Here is a 17,765-nt window from a genome sequence, read left to right as displayed (position 1 = left end):
CCCCCCCGCCGACCCCGATGGCCCGGACGCGGTTCGCTTCACATGGAACGCCTGGCCCCGGTCCAAGGTTGAAGCCAGCCGCTGCGTCGTCCCGCTCGCCGCCGCCATCTCCCCGGTCCGCTCCCCCGAGTCCCTCGCGTCGCCGCCCCTTCCCTACCCGCCACTCCGCTGCAAGCCGCCTTGCTCTGCGCTCCTCAACCCCTTCGCCCGTGTCGACTTCACCGCCAAGATCTGGATCTGCCCGCTCTGCTTCTCGCGCAACCACTTCCCCCCGCACTACGCCGGCATCTCCGAGAACAACGTGCCCGCCGAGCTCTTCACACAATGCTCCACCGTCGAGTACCTCGTCGCCGGACCCCCGGGATCTCCTGCACCGCTGCCGCCAGTGTTCCTGTTCGTCATCGACACCTGCGTCATCGAGGAAGAACTGGAGTACGTCAAGCTGTCCATGCGGAAGGCGGTCGCGCTTCTGCCGGAGCACGCACTTGTTGGCCTGGTGACCTTCGGGACGCAGGTGCATCTGCACGAGCTTGGGTTCTGCGAGCTCAGCAAGATCTACGTGTTCCGGGGGAGCAAGGAGATCTCCAAAGAGCAGATTTTGGATCAGCTTGGGTTATCAGGCGGGGGGCGGCCAGGGTTCCCAAAGATGACACAGCAGCCAGGCGTGCAACAGGTCAATGGGATGCATCCATTAGTCACGACAGGGGTTAACAGGTTCTTGCTCCCGGTATCAGAGTGCGAGTGCACGCTCAGCACGGTGAGGTATTTGGCCCATTGGGTTTGGTGAATTTAGTTGAACGCAAGTGTAACTTGACATACTTGTTGTTGTATTGCAGCTGCTGGACGAGTTGCAGCCTGACCAGTGGCCGGTTGAGGCTGGCAACCGTGCCATCAGGTGCACGGGTGTTGCGCTAAATGTGGCGGCTGGGTTGCTTGGGGCATGCGTGCCTGGGACTGGTGCAAGGATTATTGCGCTACTTGGCGGGCCATGTACCGAAGGTCCTGGAGTGGTAAAGATTCTTGCTTTCTTTGCATGAGCGTAAATAAATCAGTTAATTGAAATTGCTTCTCAATGGAACATGGTTCGCTATATCAGAAACATGGTCTACTTGAGATACTGGAATGTGTCCTGTTAATTATTTTGTTAAATCCTCTTTCCTGGAAATTGAAATTGCATGACAGCGATTATCACTGCTTAATTGCCAAGGCAAATCTTTACCCCTTTAGTAACGCTAATAGTTTCTCTAAATTCACCTAAGCCTGATATGGAAGAATATGAAATTGCAAAATGTATATCTCAGCATACTCATGATGTGGTGTCGAAGGTTATGGGCATGCACTTCTTGTTGTACTATAACAGATTTGGAGATACTGCTTCTCTCTGTAGTTTGCATAGTACTCAGTAAGTACGAAGATGGTGTTCTTACAATTTGCTGAACTTCACATCTTGCTGATTATTTTTAATGATATTTCTTCTCTATGTTTCTGTTTATAAATTCATTTTTGCTTGATATCACTCCATTGGACAATGCAGATTGTATCAAAAGATTTGTCTGAGCCAGTTAGATCACACAAGGATCTTGATAAGGATGCGGCGCCTCATTTCCAGAAAGCCGTCAAATTTTACGATGGCCTTGCCAAACAATTGGTCAGTCAAGGTCATGTTCTAGATGTGTTTGCATCTGCTCTTGATCAGGTTAGTATTCTCTTTAGCCAGCATTATATTGCTGTGTTTGTACTTCCTATTGAGATTCTCTATCATGCTGAGAAGACTATGAGTGTATGGTGTCACTGAAATGACTGCAGTTCTTGAGCTAGCTTCTTAATTTATAGTTCAGGATATTACTGTCAGTTCGTCCCTTTGTCAAGTCTTTGGTTGATTGGCTGATTGAAACCTACTAGGTTTAAGTCATGTGATTATTTCTTATAAGTTCTATAATTAATAACTTGCATCTTTTATTGTAATGTGTGCCAGTCCATCAAACATGGAGTCTTATCCCTTAATTTGGAGTCCTAGTTGATTAAACAAGTTGTTCGGAAAGAGTCCAGTTGGTTTAGAAATTATATTAGTCTGAATAGACTTTTCGGCTTGTCGGTCAAGTCTTGTCTTTATATACTATATAAAGGGGCTGACCCCTAGCAATAAAGCAGAGAAGAATATTGCCGTCTACTTTTATCTACTTTTCAGTAATTAGGGTTATATCAGAAGTAGATCCTTCCAATTTGGGCAAAGAAATCAAGATTGAGGCTTTTGAGCAGATGAAGCTCATCATGAAGCAATTGGAGGCCTTCACACGCTAATGAGTGAAGGAACAGGTGCTTCTCGTCTGGCTGGTGCAGCACTTGAGAGCAATGGCTGCTGGCCCTGGCCCTGCCACCAGATTCCGTTGCTGCAGCAGCTGCCCACGACGCCACCTCCGCGTCCCATGCGCTGCTCTCAAGCGACGATGCGCCCTTGGTGTTTTGCCTTGCCAACAGTACCTTCGGCGACCTCTTCTCGAGCGGGCGAATCGACACCACTGCCGCCCGGCGGACATCTACCCTCTGGGCAGATTGCCCACCCCCACCCCCTCTCTTTCCTGCCTTCCACCACCTATCTGCTGTCGCACCGCAACCACATGCCGACTGCTGCCAACAACCACCAGCCGCCATTACCCTTTTACCATCTCTAGCCATCTCCTTACTCGCTGCAGCTGCCTTCAAGAATAAATCTGGGTCACTTCGGAACCCCACATTTACAGTTCAAATCCCATCCCAAATCCTGCCCAATTTTCCTGCCCTCACCTACAAGCAGCAGTCACATATTGCCGCGCCTCTACAACCTTCACGCCTCCACCTGCCAACCGATTTCATATGCCGTTATGGCCGTCCCCTTCCCTAGGTCCATCCTGCCCACCCCTTCCGCCCCCCCTGCTTAACCATCACCTCGGCTCAGGTTCGTGTTTCGGCATGCCCTGCTTCCACAAGCTTGTTGACTTGGTCGATCCTCTTGGTTGGCTCAATGCTGTGGGCAGTTCTTTTGTGGATAGCGCACGGACGAGGCTGATAAGGTATGGACTGCAGTCTGCCACCTCACCGATGACGCTCAATTCTGGTGCGTTCAGCTTGGGCGCAATTTAGGCATCTCCCGTTCACTTCCTCTGTCGTCGACTACAACAGCAGGTTTCTAGCACTCATGTGCCGCAACCACTGTTCAAAATATCGGCCGTCAAACAAGTTAACTGCCCTGTTAATCGCTACTCGGCACCTGACTGAATCAAATAACCCCTTAGGACAATTAACTGCGACAGTCGATTAATCGGTCTGACAGCCGATAAGGTCTGGACTGCAGCCTGCCACCTCACCAATGACGCTCAATTCTGGTGCGTTCAAGCTGAACGCAATTTAGGCATGCTGACATGGCAGCAGGTCAATGAGGCTTGCCGCGTTCAGTTTTGGCCATGACTTCGTGCAAATCCCTTTGGCGAGTTGGCGCATCTCCCGCTCACTTCCTCGGCCGTCGACTACAACAGCAGGTTTCTAGCACTCATGTGCACAACCGCTGTTCAAAATATCGGCCGTCAAACAAGTTAACTGCCCTGTTAATACTCGGCACCTGACTGAATCGAATAACCCCTTAGGACAATTAACTGCGACAGCCGATTAATCGGTCCGACAGCCGATAAAAGGCCAAAATTTTGGGCGGGCCGATTAACTGGCAGGGGAGGCAAAGCTTATTTTGGCCAAAAATGTAGCCTGTTTCCCTCCCTTCTCTAGGTTTGGGGTCCTGCTCCTTCTCCCAAATTGTTGTGCTGCTACTGGTTGGCTATATCTGCATTGCTGCTCTGTCCTCTCTGTGTAGGATTCCACCACTGCAAGTGCTCCATCTTTGAAAAGAAGTTCGGATGATGTGGGGTGGCCTAGGATATATAGATATGTAACACTTTTCCTTGTTACATTAATGTGTACATTAGCATATTTAGACATTTAGTACATTGCATGTTGCCATGTAGCCTAGGATATATAGACACGGCCCTATGTTAACCCACCGATAAATGGGTTACCGATAAATTCAGTAAATAGGCTGATTCACCGATTAATTCCTACTCAGCACCTGATAGAGCAGCTATCAGAAACTGCTATCCTGAACATTGGCCGTGGCAATGAGCCATTAACACCGTCCCAACAACGGTTTTTGTACACGGCAGGGGTTGACGTTGAGTTTCAAAGACCATTCGACCTCCACACCGTCGTTTCCTTCACCAAGACCTATGAGCAGTGACATTTCCCTCGAACAACGTTATCGCACCAGCCTTCTGAGCCTATGGAGCCCTTGTGCCCCTCTGATCCTCCTGCGGTCAACTTAATTCTGACATCTTCCTTGCCAGCACCACTAGCACCTGTCCTGCCGTCGACCACTCGAGAGCCAACCTGCCACGACAAGTTCGGTGCCTCACCCCACTGAGTTGGCATAACGTCATCATCAGTGCCTTTGCTTCAACTACAATGAGATTTATGTTCAGGGTCAACGGTGCTTGCGGCTCTTCTTCATCAAGGCTGATGACTATGGCCAAGATAGCTCCACAACCGGTAGCACCCAAGGTCCCATGGGAGTCAATTGATAAGCTACAGCTTGCGGACAAGCTGTTTCTCAAGAAAGGGAGAGATGTTATGTGTGCCAGCCCATCAAATATGGAATCTTAACCCTTAATTAGAGTCGTAGTTGATTAAGCAAATTTGTTAGGAAAGAGGCCAGTCAGTTTAGAGATCATATTAGAGTTTGAATAGACTTATCGGCCAAGTCTTGTCTATCTACTATATGAAGGGGCCTACCCCTCTCAATAAAGCAGAGAATCAAGTAATAAGGATTTACAAAAATTAATGAATTGCATTTTCAAGGTAAAAAATATACCAAGGGCAGTCTGCATATTGATATCCTTCATCCTCTGTTTCATGCATAACCATTGGTGTGCTGTAGTGCCTCCCCCCGCCGCTGCAGCTCCTTCTCCTCCTCCACCTCCCTTCTCTCACTGCTGCTGCGGCTGCCCGTAGACCTCGCTGGCCACCAAAACCAACACTAATGGACAAAGCGAGGTTGGTAGGCCTCCCCCTAGCACCAAGGCATGCCTAAGCGTGCACCTTATGCCTCTTTTTTGAACCATGATCATTTCACATATATTTGATTCATAAAGAGAAGATTAAATCATGTCTTCTCTTGAAGACCTTGAATCTTTAGTTGTAATTGACTGAAAAAGTTTAGCGTCAAGTTAGCGGGATATATTGGAGACAATTTGAATTGGATGCTATTGGATGACCAGAAATTGTGTAACCAAGTGTTTCCTTGAACAACTTTAGCTACTACTCGATCACAGTCAGTAGTTCAGTATCAATGGCAGCAAGTACCCAGTATACTACGCAAGTCCCAAACTGCCCCACTGCTGTAGCCATCTGTATATTAGGCATTTTCTTGTCCATCTTTCACTATTGCTCCATTTGATGATCAGAAATATACTCTTTCTATGTTCCATTAGTATTAATCTAGCTGAATGATTGGTTCTACAAACTATAACGTATTACTAAATTTCATTTTGTGACATCTGTGTTTGCTGCTTCAAGAAGAAAAAAAAAGATGGGATTTGCCTTTCTGGGGAAGATACTGTGTAAATTTTTCACATGTCGTTACTTCAAAGACAAATAAATAAATTCACATGTCATAATTTCTGAGAGGATCCGTTGTCAATTAGTAGATGGAAATGTTAATGAAATCACGTTGTATGAGTTTAGAATGCCTTGTATCTGAAGCTACATTTATAATCCTCCAATTGTGCTTGTTGATTTTCTATTGGTGTTCCATTGAACTTCTGTTTTGTTTGGAACACCAAAACAGGTTGGACTAGCTGAGATGAAGCTTGCTATTGAGAGAACAGGCGGCCTTGTTGTCTTATCTGAGAGTTTTGGGCATTCTGTGTTTAAGGATTCTTTTAAACGTATTTTCGAGGGAGGTGAACATTCATTGGGCCTGTCATTCAAGTAAGTTTGCTGACTGTTATCATCTTTGTTTCATTACCTTTTACATTTTCATCAAAGATGGTATGTCTAGGTATATTTTTTAACTCAGCTAATTTCACCACCTACTGTGGTTTGTCTGTTGTGCTGGCCGTCCACATCACGTGATGAACATCCATCGGGCCTCCTCGCTCTGTGATTCTTCCCCATATAGATCAGCAGAATCGTTCTTTTAAGTAATTTAACCTCTAGCTCAGTTGTCTCTGATCCCTGCTATGCACAATGGACAATGATCATCAGTGACCACCCCCACAGCTGTGGCCTGCTTGGTGCTAGTGAGTAATACTGGACAACATGAATAGTAGCAATGGTGGGACATGAGAGGTAGCAAGCTTCAAACTGCTGGATCTTGTTATCTCTCCGATGGCCACTGCTCGCTGGCTTGCTCTCCTCGAGTAGATCAACGTTGTTCACATCTCTTCTTTGAAACTGTTAGATGCTGTCGCTGTGCCAAGAGCAGCAGATGCTGTCGCTGTGCTTATAGCGTATCCTCCTCTAACTTAACTCTCTATCCCCTTGCCCCGCCTCTTCCCAATCTTCTTATGGGGAGGGTTGATTGCTCATGACCTCTCAAGAAGCCATGAACTCGGGAGCAACTTTATGGTGGACGCCGGCTCGTGTGGACTGTATCATAGCCATAGAACGATTCCTCGAGATGCTCAAACGTCACTTCCCTGTCCCCCATGCTCGTTTCATAGGAGTAGGGTGTAGGTGTCATAGGCGTATGAGCTTGGCACTTGTGTTTCCTGGCGTGGATCTGTACGTGCACATGCCACAGGGAAGGAGGAGTTGGTGACTTGACCTGCCAATGTACTAGTGATGGGTGGTGTGGGCCACAACGCAGAAACTTTTTGCACGTCAGGACGTGACAAAAAGAGACCCTGCCAATATTCCATCATGCACAGTGCGCATCTCTTGCATCTACTGGCGCTAAAACAAAATTAATCAGGGTCACTAATCAAATCTACTTGATGAGTTTAATGTGCCGGATAAAAAACAGATTGATAAAATCTACTGGGGTGGCCTAGGATATATAGATATGTAACACTTTTCCTTGTTACATTAATGTGTACATTAGCATATTTAGACATTTAGTACATTGCATGTTGCCATGTAGCCTAGGATATATAGACACGGCCCTATGTTAACCCACCGATAAATGGGTTACCGATAAATTCAGTAAATAGGCTGATTCACCGATTAATTCCTACTCAGCACCTGATAGAGCAGCTATCAGAAACTGCTATCCTGAACATTGGCCGTGGCAATGAGCCATTAACACCGTCCCAACAACGGTTTTTGTACACGGCAGGGGTTGACGTTGAGTTTCAAAGACCATTCGACCTCCACACCGTCGTTTCCTTCACCAAGACCTATGAGCAGTGACATTTCCCTCGAACAACGTTATCGCACCAGCCTTCTGAGCCTATGGAGCCCTTGTGCCCCTCTGATCCTCCTGCGGTCAACTTAATTCTGACATCTTCCTTGCCAGCACCACTAGCACCTGTCCTGCCGTCGACCACTCGAGAGCCAACCTGCCACGACAAGTTCGGTGCCTCACCCCACTGAGTTGGCATAACGTCATCATCAGTGCCTTTGCTTCAACTACAATGAGATTTATGTTCAGGGTCAACGGTGCTTGCGGCTCTTCTTCATCAAGGCTGATGACTATGGCCAAGATAGCTCCACAACCGGTAGCACCCAAGGTCCCATGGGAGTCAATTGATAAGCTACAGCTTGCGGACAAGCTGTTTCTCAAGAAAGGGAGAGATGTTATGTGTGCCAGCCCATCAAATATGGAATCTTAACCCTTAATTAGAGTCGTAGTTGATTAAGCAAATTTGTTAGGAAAGAGGCCAGTCAGTTTAGAGATCATATTAGAGTTTGAATAGACTTATCGGCCAAGTCTTGTCTATCTACTATATGAAGGGGCCTACCCCTCTCAATAAAGCAGAGAATCAAGTAATAAGGATTTACAAAAATTAATGAATTGCATTTTCAAGGTAAAAAATATACCAAGGGCAGTCTGCATATTGATATCCTTCATCCTCTGTTTCATGCATAACCATTGGTGTGCTGTAGTGCCTCCCCCCGCCGCTGCAGCTCCTTCTCCTCCTCCACCTCCCTTCTCTCACTGCTGCTGCGGCTGCCCGTAGACCTCGCTGGCCACCAAAACCAACACTAATGGACAAAGCGAGGTTGGTAGGCCTCCCCCTAGCACCAAGGCATGCCTAAGCGTGCACCTTATGCCTCTTTTTTGAACCATGATCATTTCACATATATTTGATTCATAAAGAGAAGATTAAATCATGTCTTCTCTTGAAGACCTTGAATCTTTAGTTGTAATTGACTGAAAAAGTTTAGCGTCAAGTTAGCGGGATATATTGGAGACAATTTGAATTGGATGCTATTGGATGACCAGAAATTGTGTAACCAAGTGTTTCCTTGAACAACTTTAGCTACTACTCGATCACAGTCAGTAGTTCAGTATCAATGGCAGCAAGTACCCAGTATACTACGCAAGTCCCAAACTGCCCCACTGCTGTAGCCATCTGTATATTAGGCATTTTCTTGTCCATCTTTCACTATTGCTCCATTTGATGATCAGAAATATACTCTTTCTATGTTCCATTAGTATTAATCTAGCTGAATGATTGGTTCTACAAACTATAACGTATTACTAAATTTCATTTTGTGACATCTGTGTTTGCTGCTTCAAGAAGAAAAAAAAAGATGGGATTTGCCTTTCTGGGGAAGATACTGTGTAAATTTTTCACATGTCGTTACTTCAAAGACAAATAAATAAATTCACATGTCATAATTTCTGAGAGGATCCGTTGTCAATTAGTAGATGGAAATGTTAATGAAATCACGTTGTATGAGTTTAGAATGCCTTGTATCTGAAGCTACATTTATAATCCTCCAATTGTGCTTGTTGATTTTCTATTGGTGTTCCATTGAACTTCTGTTTTGTTTGGAACACCAAAACAGGTTGGACTAGCTGAGATGAAGCTTGCTATTGAGAGAACAGGCGGCCTTGTTGTCTTATCTGAGAGTTTTGGGCATTCTGTGTTTAAGGATTCTTTTAAACGTATTTTCGAGGGAGGTGAACATTCATTGGGCCTGTCATTCAAGTAAGTTTGCTGACTGTTATCATCTTTGTTTCATTACCTTTTACATTTTCATCAAAGATGGTATGTCTAGGTATATTTTTTAACTCAGCTAATTTCACCACCTACTGTGGTTTGTCTGTTGTGCTGGCCGTCCACATCACGTGATGAACATCCATCGGGCCTCCTCGCTCTGTGATTCTTCCCCATATAGATCAGCAGAATCGTTCTTTTAAGTAATTTAACCTCTAGCTCAGTTGTCTCTGATCCCTGCTATGCACAATGGACAATGATCATCAGTGACCACCCCCACAGCTGTGGCCTGCTTGGTGCTAGTGAGTAATACTGGACAACATGAATAGTAGCAATGGTGGGACATGAGAGGTAGCAAGCTTCAAACTGCTGGATCTTGTTATCTCTCCGATGGCCACTGCTCGCTGGCTTGCTCTCCTCGAGTAGATCAACGTTGTTCACATCTCTTCTTTGAAACTGTTAGATGCTGTCGCTGTGCCAAGCAGATCAGATGCTGTCGCTGTGCTTATAGCGTATCCTCCTCTAACTTAACTCTCTATCCCCTTGCCCCGCCTCTTCCTTCTTATGGGGAGGGTTGATTGCTCATGACCTCTCAAGAAGCCATGAACTCGGGAGCAACTTTATGGTGGACGCCGGCTCCCGGGGGCGGGTATCATAGCCATAGAACGATTCCTCGAGATGCTCAAACGTCACTTCCCTGTCCCCCATGCTCGTTTCATAGGAGTAGGGTGTAGGTGTCATAGGCGTATGAGCTTGGCACTTGTGTTTCCTGGCGTGGATCTGTACGTGCACATGCCACAGGGAAGGAGGAGTTGGTGACTTGACCTGCCAATGTACTAGTGATGGGTGGTGTGGGCCACAACGCAGAAACTTTTTGCACGTCAGGACGTGACAAAAAGAGACCCTGCCAATATTCCATCATGCACAGTGCGCATCTCTTGCATCTACTGGCGCTAAAACAAAATTAATCAGGGTCACTAATCAAATCTACTTGATGAGTTTAATGTGCCGGATAAAAAACAGATTGATAAAATCTACTGGCTCTAAAACAAAATTAGTCAGGGTCACTAATCAAATCTACTTGATGAGTTTAATGTGCTGGATAAAAAACAGATTGATAAAATCTAAAAACAGTATGGTGGACGGGTGCATTTGATCCTTTTTTTTCAAATGATTCAAAATCATATTTGGTAAGTTAAAAAAGAACTTTGAAAAATTATACATATTCACAATGAACCTGTGAAATTTTGTTCAAAAAATATTATGACTTGCAAGCTGTAGAATTTTTTTTTCTTGGTCCGACAATAAAAAAATTGACCCACTTTTATTGACGTATTTGTTTTTATTTGTTTACGTCACGTATGAAAGTATATTGTTATGAAATTTTGTTGAATGTGTTATATGTGCATGTACAAATATTTTTGATTTTTTTGCGCTGTGGAAATATTGTTTTTCTCAAAAGTCCACCAAAAGACATTTTCACCTTCTTACAGACTAGGTTCCAAGATGGTTTGTGGCAAAAGAACAAAATTTGGTAATACAAAAAATTACTCCCTCCGTCCCAAAATGTAAGACGTTTTTTAGGCTTAGGCTAAGCCTAAAAAACGTCTTACATTTTGGGACAGAGGGAGTATATAACAGGCGGCACAGTAATACATTTATCTTTTTTTGCGGGAGAGTAATACATTAATCTAACAAGAGACCCTGCCAATGTTCCATCATGCACAGTGCGCATCTCTTGCATCTACTGGCGCTAAAACAAAATTAATCAGGGTCACTAATCAAATCTACTTGATGAGTTTAATGTGCTGGATAAAAAACAGATTGATAAAATCTAAAAACAGTATGGTGGACGGGTGCATTTGATCCTTTTTTTTTCAAATGATTCAAAATCATACTCCCTCAATTCCAAAATATAGTGCGCCCGCGCTTTCCGAGGTCCAACTTTGACCATAAATTTAACCAACGAGACCAACTGCGATGGGAGAAAAAATTATATAATTGAAAACTTCTTTCGAATACGTATTCACTGATATAATTTCTGCTCCCGCCGCAGTCGGTCTTGATAGTTAAATTTACGGTCAAAGTTGAAGCACGGGGATAGAGGAAGCACTACATTGTGGAATGGAGGGAGTATTTGTTAAGTTAAAAAAGAACTTTGAAAAATTATACATATTCACAATGAACCTGTGAAATTTTGTTCAAAAAATATTATGACTTGCAAGCTGTACAAAAAAAAAATTCTTGGTCCGACAATAAAAAAATTGACCCACTTTTATTGACGTATTTGTTTTTATTTGTTTACGTCACATATGAAAGTGTATTGTTATCACTAATCAAATCTACTTGATGAGTTTAATGTGCTGGATAAAAAACAGATTGATAAAATCTAAAAACAGTATGGTGGACGGGTGCATTTGATCCTTTTTTTTCAAATGATTCAAAATCATATTTGGTAAGTTAAAAAAGAACTTTGAAAAATTATACATATTCACAATGAACCTGTGAAATTTTGTTCAAAAAATATTATGACTTGCAAGCTGTAGAATTTTTTTTTCTTGGTCCGACAATAAAAAAATTGACCCACTTTTATTGACGTATTTGTTTTTATTTGTTTACGTCACGTATGAAAGTATATTGTTATGAAATTTTGTTGAATGTGTTATATGTGCATGTACAAATATTTTTGATTTTTTTGTGCTGTGGAAATATTGTTTTTCTCAAAAGTCCACCAAAAGACATTTTCACCTTCTTACAGACTAGGTTCCAAGATGGTTTGTGGCAAAAGAACAAAATTTGGTAATACAAAAAATTACTCCCTCCGTCCCAAAATGTAAGACGTTTTTTAGGCTTAGGCTAAGCCTAAAAAAAATTTGGTAATACAAAAAATTACTCCCTCCGTCCCAAAATGTAAGACGTTTTTTAGGCTTAGCCTAAAAAACGTCTTACATTTTGGGACAGAGGGAGTATATAACAGGCGGCACAGTAATACATTAATCTAACAAACTGTGTGAGGCCAATTCTTGTTCAGAGCCCCAACTGTGCAGAAACTTCTAACAGGCATATAAAAACAGTTTAAATCCTAGTTTAAGTAAATGGCCCTGACGACCACATGGTGCTAACAGACAATATAGTAGTACTCCCTCCGTCCCGAAATAAGTGTCTCAACTTTGTACTAGCTTTAGTGCAAAGTTGTGCTAAACTTGAGACACTTATTTTGCAACGGAGGGAGTATTATTTTATGGATAAAATCTAAGAACACCTATAAGTCTAACTAATGAAATTATAAGGTGACACTATAGAGTTTAAGATAATTTGTGACCAGAAAAACATTTGATAATATTGAGAGTTAAAAAGAAATATCTGGACGAGCGTCACAATAATAAATTACTCTAAAGCAGTGTGTATGAGATTAATAGGTGTTTAGTGGACTTAATAGACTGCTAATATCATACTCTCTGTACACTACACTGACTAACAAATTGGTCTTAACGGCCGATTATTATTCTATGTGCTATCGTGAGGGGGAGCGTCAATTGGGCACAAGGTCAGGTCACATCGCACTGTTCCGGGTGGCAGAGGGTAAATTGAAATGGTGCCATACTCATCACATGTGTTCGAGCAGCTAGAATCTCTGTCAATAAAGCTAGCTATAGCTGCCGGGATACAAGCTTTGACGGGGCTCTAGGGGGGACAGAACGCACAAATACCGGGAGGGATCTGATCAGTTAGGATCTCGGTGCTTCATGCTTTGTTCACTGTCATCCTTTTCTTTGCCATCTTCCCTGTCAGCTACTAAGATTTGGGTTAGCAGCCTTTGAGCCGTTGACATGGAGTGCCATTAGTGGCAGTAGGCAGTAACCAGATTTTGGCGGGTGGTTTCAGATGGTGGCGCTCGGAAGCAATAAATGTTGACAGTAGGCCTTGGAACTTGGGAGCGGTGAGCTGTGGCTGTGAGCTAGGAACCTAAGGCCGAGGAGGTAGATCATAGCAAGCTCAAGAAGAATGGCATTGGTCTAAGCTTTGGATAATAGTTATAGTTTCTTTCTTCTCTTCTCATTTGATTTCCTCTTTTATCTGCATATAATATATCCATGTCATATGGAGATGATATCAACTACTGATGCGCCTAGCCAACACTAGAAATCAAATTAAAGATTAAAACTGATCTGAAAAAGTTCCTTCTGGATTTAGTGAACTTCTTGGGAAGTGAATTCTCTTAATGATAATTTCAGATAGCTAAACCATGCTTACCTCTTAATCTTGAAAGTAGAGGTTGAGGAGGGGTATGTCGTGTTTCTCCTAATACCATGATTCAGCAAAATAGCTGTAAACATCTCCTGATTCTTGCCTTTTTTCTTTCTTGAAGTGGCACATTTGAAATAAACTGTTCGAAGGACATTAAAGTTCAGGGTGTTATTGGACCGTGTACATCTTTGGAGAAGGTAGGCATCTATATCATACACTCAGTTATGCTAAGAGTTCTTAAGCTGAAAAATACTAATGCTAAGACTCGGCTTGATCTTTGCAACATGCCAAACATAGAAAGGAGCTTTATGTGCAGACACAATTGTCGGTCAGGGAAACACAACAGCATGGAAAATGTGTGGGCTTGATAGGAATACTTCACTTACAGTATTTTTTGATGTCTCACCGAGTGAACGCTCTGGCCAACCAGGTCATCAAAATCCCGATTTGTACATACAGTTTGTAACCAGGTAGTTATTTCAGTTCTGCTATCTTTTGTGTAAGATTGACTGAATGTGCCAACTGCTGAGTGTGGAGATCCTTTTGTAGTTACCAACACCCGGAAGGTCAAATGAGAATAAGAGCTACTACTGTATCCAGAAAATGGGTGGATGGTTCTACCAATACCGAGGTTAGCCTTATTCTATTAAGTGAGCCTTAAAAATTTCTTGTTATGTATACTATGTTGTTGAGCATGAGCAGTGTGCTAAACTGAACCATATCAATTGTAATCTATGATCATTAAAAGTACGGAGCACCGTTATTGTGCTTGCTTGGATTATATATATCATCATACACATGTACAGTACATTCTTGCATTGTAGCTGTTTCATTTCTCATGCACATGTATTATAAGCTATAATTTTAAGTGAGCACCTATTGGCAACAATGAATATACTATTTTTCACCTGCCTGAAGCTGTCCAATCCATGTAGCCTGTCTATGGGAGAAAAATGCATTAAGGCACTGTAGAGTTCACTGTTTATTGTGCCTAAAATTCTCTTGTCAAAGTCTTCTTAAACAAATGAGTGCTTCTCCCTTAGAGTAAAAAGTTTTCTTTCTACTGTTTAAGCACAGATTATAAATTCCAAGTGTTACTTGCAGGACTATTACATTTCATTGGATGACTTTCACTTTTGACTTGACATGCATTTCCTTTAAGTACAGGAACTAGTCGAAGGATTTGACCAGGAAACTGCAGCTGTTGTGTTGGCAAGATACATCTCCCTGAAAATGGAAATAGAGGTACTTCATTCATGCATCATCCTCCAGTTATCCTGAGTGCAACCTCAGTGATTTTTGTACCTGATAACATCAGTAGTATATGGCTTTGATTGCCTATTTGATTGAACAAAAACCGATGGTCATATACTCATATAATTTGTCTACTTCCCAGCTGTTGTGTTCTGTTATGTGCATATTCTTGTGTTGGAGCGAAAGCCAGTTTCACCCTGACACTTGCATTTAACTAAAGTGTCATCTTCATCAAACATTTATCACTGCAGCAATGACAATTTAGAGCATTAAATCTTTTTACTCTGAATGGTTAAGTAGGTACTTAGGTTGATCTACAGGTGTATTAATTGTGTGTTTTCACTCTCAAGCCAACAACTGTCTAAGGCTGGTCATAGTGGGAGTAACTTAGCTAGTAACATAACGCACCCCAGGATATGTTTGCTTATGTGGCATGTAGTTAATAAGGAGAGAGATGTTTTGAGTAACAGAATATGTTACCATCACATAACACTTCCCAAGACAAAATGAGTCTACAAGCTAATAAATACAAACACCTATGACAGTACCTCTATGTTACTCCTCACTATGAAGGTAGTAACATGGACTAGTGTCATATGCATGACAGTAGTCTAAGTTACTCGCCACTATGACTAGCCTAATCCTAGGCTATTATAGTATTATACAATAATTGTAATTTTATTGTTAATTCTATACTTATATGCACATCAAAATAGGAGGTTTTGATACGGTTGCTACTGTATTTGTTCTTTTCTACTAACCATGAAGACCCATTATTTTCTTTGTGCCTGTTGTACGTAGTAATTTGTTCGCAACTGGGTTTAGACACTTCTGCGTCCATATTCAGGAGGAAACAAGGGAACCATTTAGTTCTCGATATCGTGTATCCTCTTATGCATCTATGTTTGCACGTAGTCTGTGCAAGTGTGCATACTGTTAGCACCATGTCTTGTTCCGCATGCAATTTTTTGTTGAGCAGGCGAACACTAAAATCGGTACATTTTCTTTATCTTTTTCGATATCATCATTTTCTCTATGCATTTTGTTATCTTTTGATTTTCTAGCTGTATATTATTAAATGACAGCAGAGCGTACCTGATGCAGTGAATTCCTTTAGTACATTTGTGCATGTTGTAGATCTTTATGAACAGCTGTATACCTTGTGGGCTCTCTGATTAGCGTATGGCATATCTTCACGCACCTGTATATGTACATGCAATTTGTCACCCTGATGTTGCTAAATCCAAATTTGTGTTTGAGATGCATGATTAACAGTTTGTTTGAACCATTTTGTAGGAAGAGTTTGATGCAACACGGTGGCTTGATAGATCTCTCATACGACTATGTTCAAGATTTGGGGATTATCGGAAGGATGACCCCTCTTCATTTAGCCTACATTCTAATTTCTCACTGTTTCCTCAGTTTATGTTTAATCTCCGGCGTTCGCAATTTGTTCAGGTGATGTGTTGCACACCTGTTACTTCGTCCAGTTTACAAATAAGTGCCATTTTGCTGTTTTGCACATTGGACTGTCTGTAATATGTATAACTTTGACCACTAAGTTTCACCGTAGTATATGTATCAAACCCAAGAGAATTTTAATATTCTCAAAATACTTCCAAGCAAATCTATTCACAGGATTTCCAAGTTTCCAATCTAAAATCTATTCATTGGCAGTGGAAATGTTAAAACTTTGATCGAAGGTCTGTCTAAAACGTCACTTATTTTGTGAGCTGGCTGCATTATTGTTTTTTTCCCTCGAGGAAATCAGTGCCTTACTAACACTTGGCCTTTTGTTATTACAGGTTTTCAATAACAGTCCAGATGAAACAGCCTATTTCCGAATGTTACTCAACCGAGAGAGTGTCACTAATTCAGTTGCAATGATTCAGCCGTCATTAATTTCATTTTCTTTCGATTCACCTCCTTCTCCTGTATTCCTCGATGTGGCATCAATAGCAGTAGATCGTATACTGCTGCTTGATGCATACTTCAGTGTTGTCATCTTCCATGGAATGACAATCGCTCAGTGGAGAAACATGTGTTATCAGAATCAGCCGGAGCATCAGGTAACGTGGGTGCATCTTCTAGTCAGTCCATAAGTGTTTGAACAATTCAGATGCTTACTAGCTATAATTCCTTTTTGTTTCAGCAATTCGCACAATTATTACAAGCTCCTCAGGAGGAGGCCCAGGTGATAATAAATGGTCGATTTCCAGTTCCTCGACTAGTTGTCTGTGACCAACATGGCTCCCAGGTGTGTATGTTACTCCCTCCATAAAGAAATATAAGAGTGTTTAGATCACTATTGCTCTTATATTTGCTTACCGAGGGAGTACTGTATTATTATTTGTTCTCTCGTAGATTAGGGCATGTTCAGTTTTATGTTTGCTTAGAAAGAATCTAAGTATATAGTGTAATAATAATAGTTAACATATATCATGTACCATTGCATGCAGGCAAGGTTCTTGTTAGCAAAACTGAATCCATCGGCCACATATAATTCAGCACATGATGTTCCACCAGGTTCTGACATCATCTTCACCGATGATGTCAGCTTCCAGGTCTTCTGTGAGCATCTACAAAGGCTGGCTGTTCAGTCGTAAGGAAATGCATGCAGAGTTGTACTCCCAAATTGATTGTTACTAGCTATTCGACGTTTGTTTACCTATCTGGCTCGCTCATAGTTTTGACTGTCTTTTTGGCCATGTGTCTTTTCATCATGAATTCTACTTCCTTCTGGAAATAAACTAAAAAAATTCATTTGTAAGGTGTCCACAAGTCTTATCACCCGTCCTTTATTATAGTTATATATATAATACTCCCTCTGTTTCGTGTTATGCCGTTTTAGCCTTTTCTGACCAGCTCCAAAAACCAGCAAAATGACATGTTTATCCTGTTCCAAAATACAAAGCAAAACACAGCGAAATTTGAATCGTTGGTCGCCGCCGGGGCTTTGAGGCATGGCGGGCGGGTTTCCAGTAGATCGCCGCTGCCGCCTGCAGCAGATCACCTCCCCAAGCATCTTGTCGCCTAAGGCCTGCAGCTGCTCGCCTCAAGCAGCCCCCTCCCAAC

The 17,765-nt window shown here is 42.4% G+C and overlaps 1 protein-coding gene across 1 annotated transcript; it reads left to right on the top strand.

Annotated features, from left to right (window-relative positions):
- Window positions 1–4: 4 nt before the first annotated feature.
- LOC125529532 (protein transport protein SEC23-like) lies at window positions 5–17,530 on the top strand (the record flags this gene model as incomplete). Its single annotated transcript, XM_048693941.1, is given in 12 exon segments — window positions 5–757; window positions 837–1,010; window positions 1,535–1,696; window positions 5,867–6,009; window positions 13,558–13,633; window positions 13,734–13,906; window positions 13,986–14,067; window positions 14,604–14,681; window positions 15,987–16,148; window positions 16,496–16,759; window positions 16,843–16,947; window positions 17,150–17,530. Coding segments are annotated over 12 exon segments (2,319 nt in total), but the record flags the coding sequence as incomplete, so codon positions are not given.
- Between the last annotated feature and the right edge of the window lie 235 nt (window positions 17,531–17,765).

Source organism: Triticum urartu, unplaced genomic scaffold, assembly GCF_003073215.2.
Source record: "Triticum urartu cultivar G1812 unplaced genomic scaffold, Tu2.1 TuUngrouped_contig_5669, whole genome shotgun sequence".
NCBI lineage: Eukaryota > Viridiplantae > Streptophyta > Magnoliopsida > Poales > Poaceae > Triticum > Triticum urartu.
This window is presented reverse-complemented; position numbering and strand designations above follow the sequence as displayed.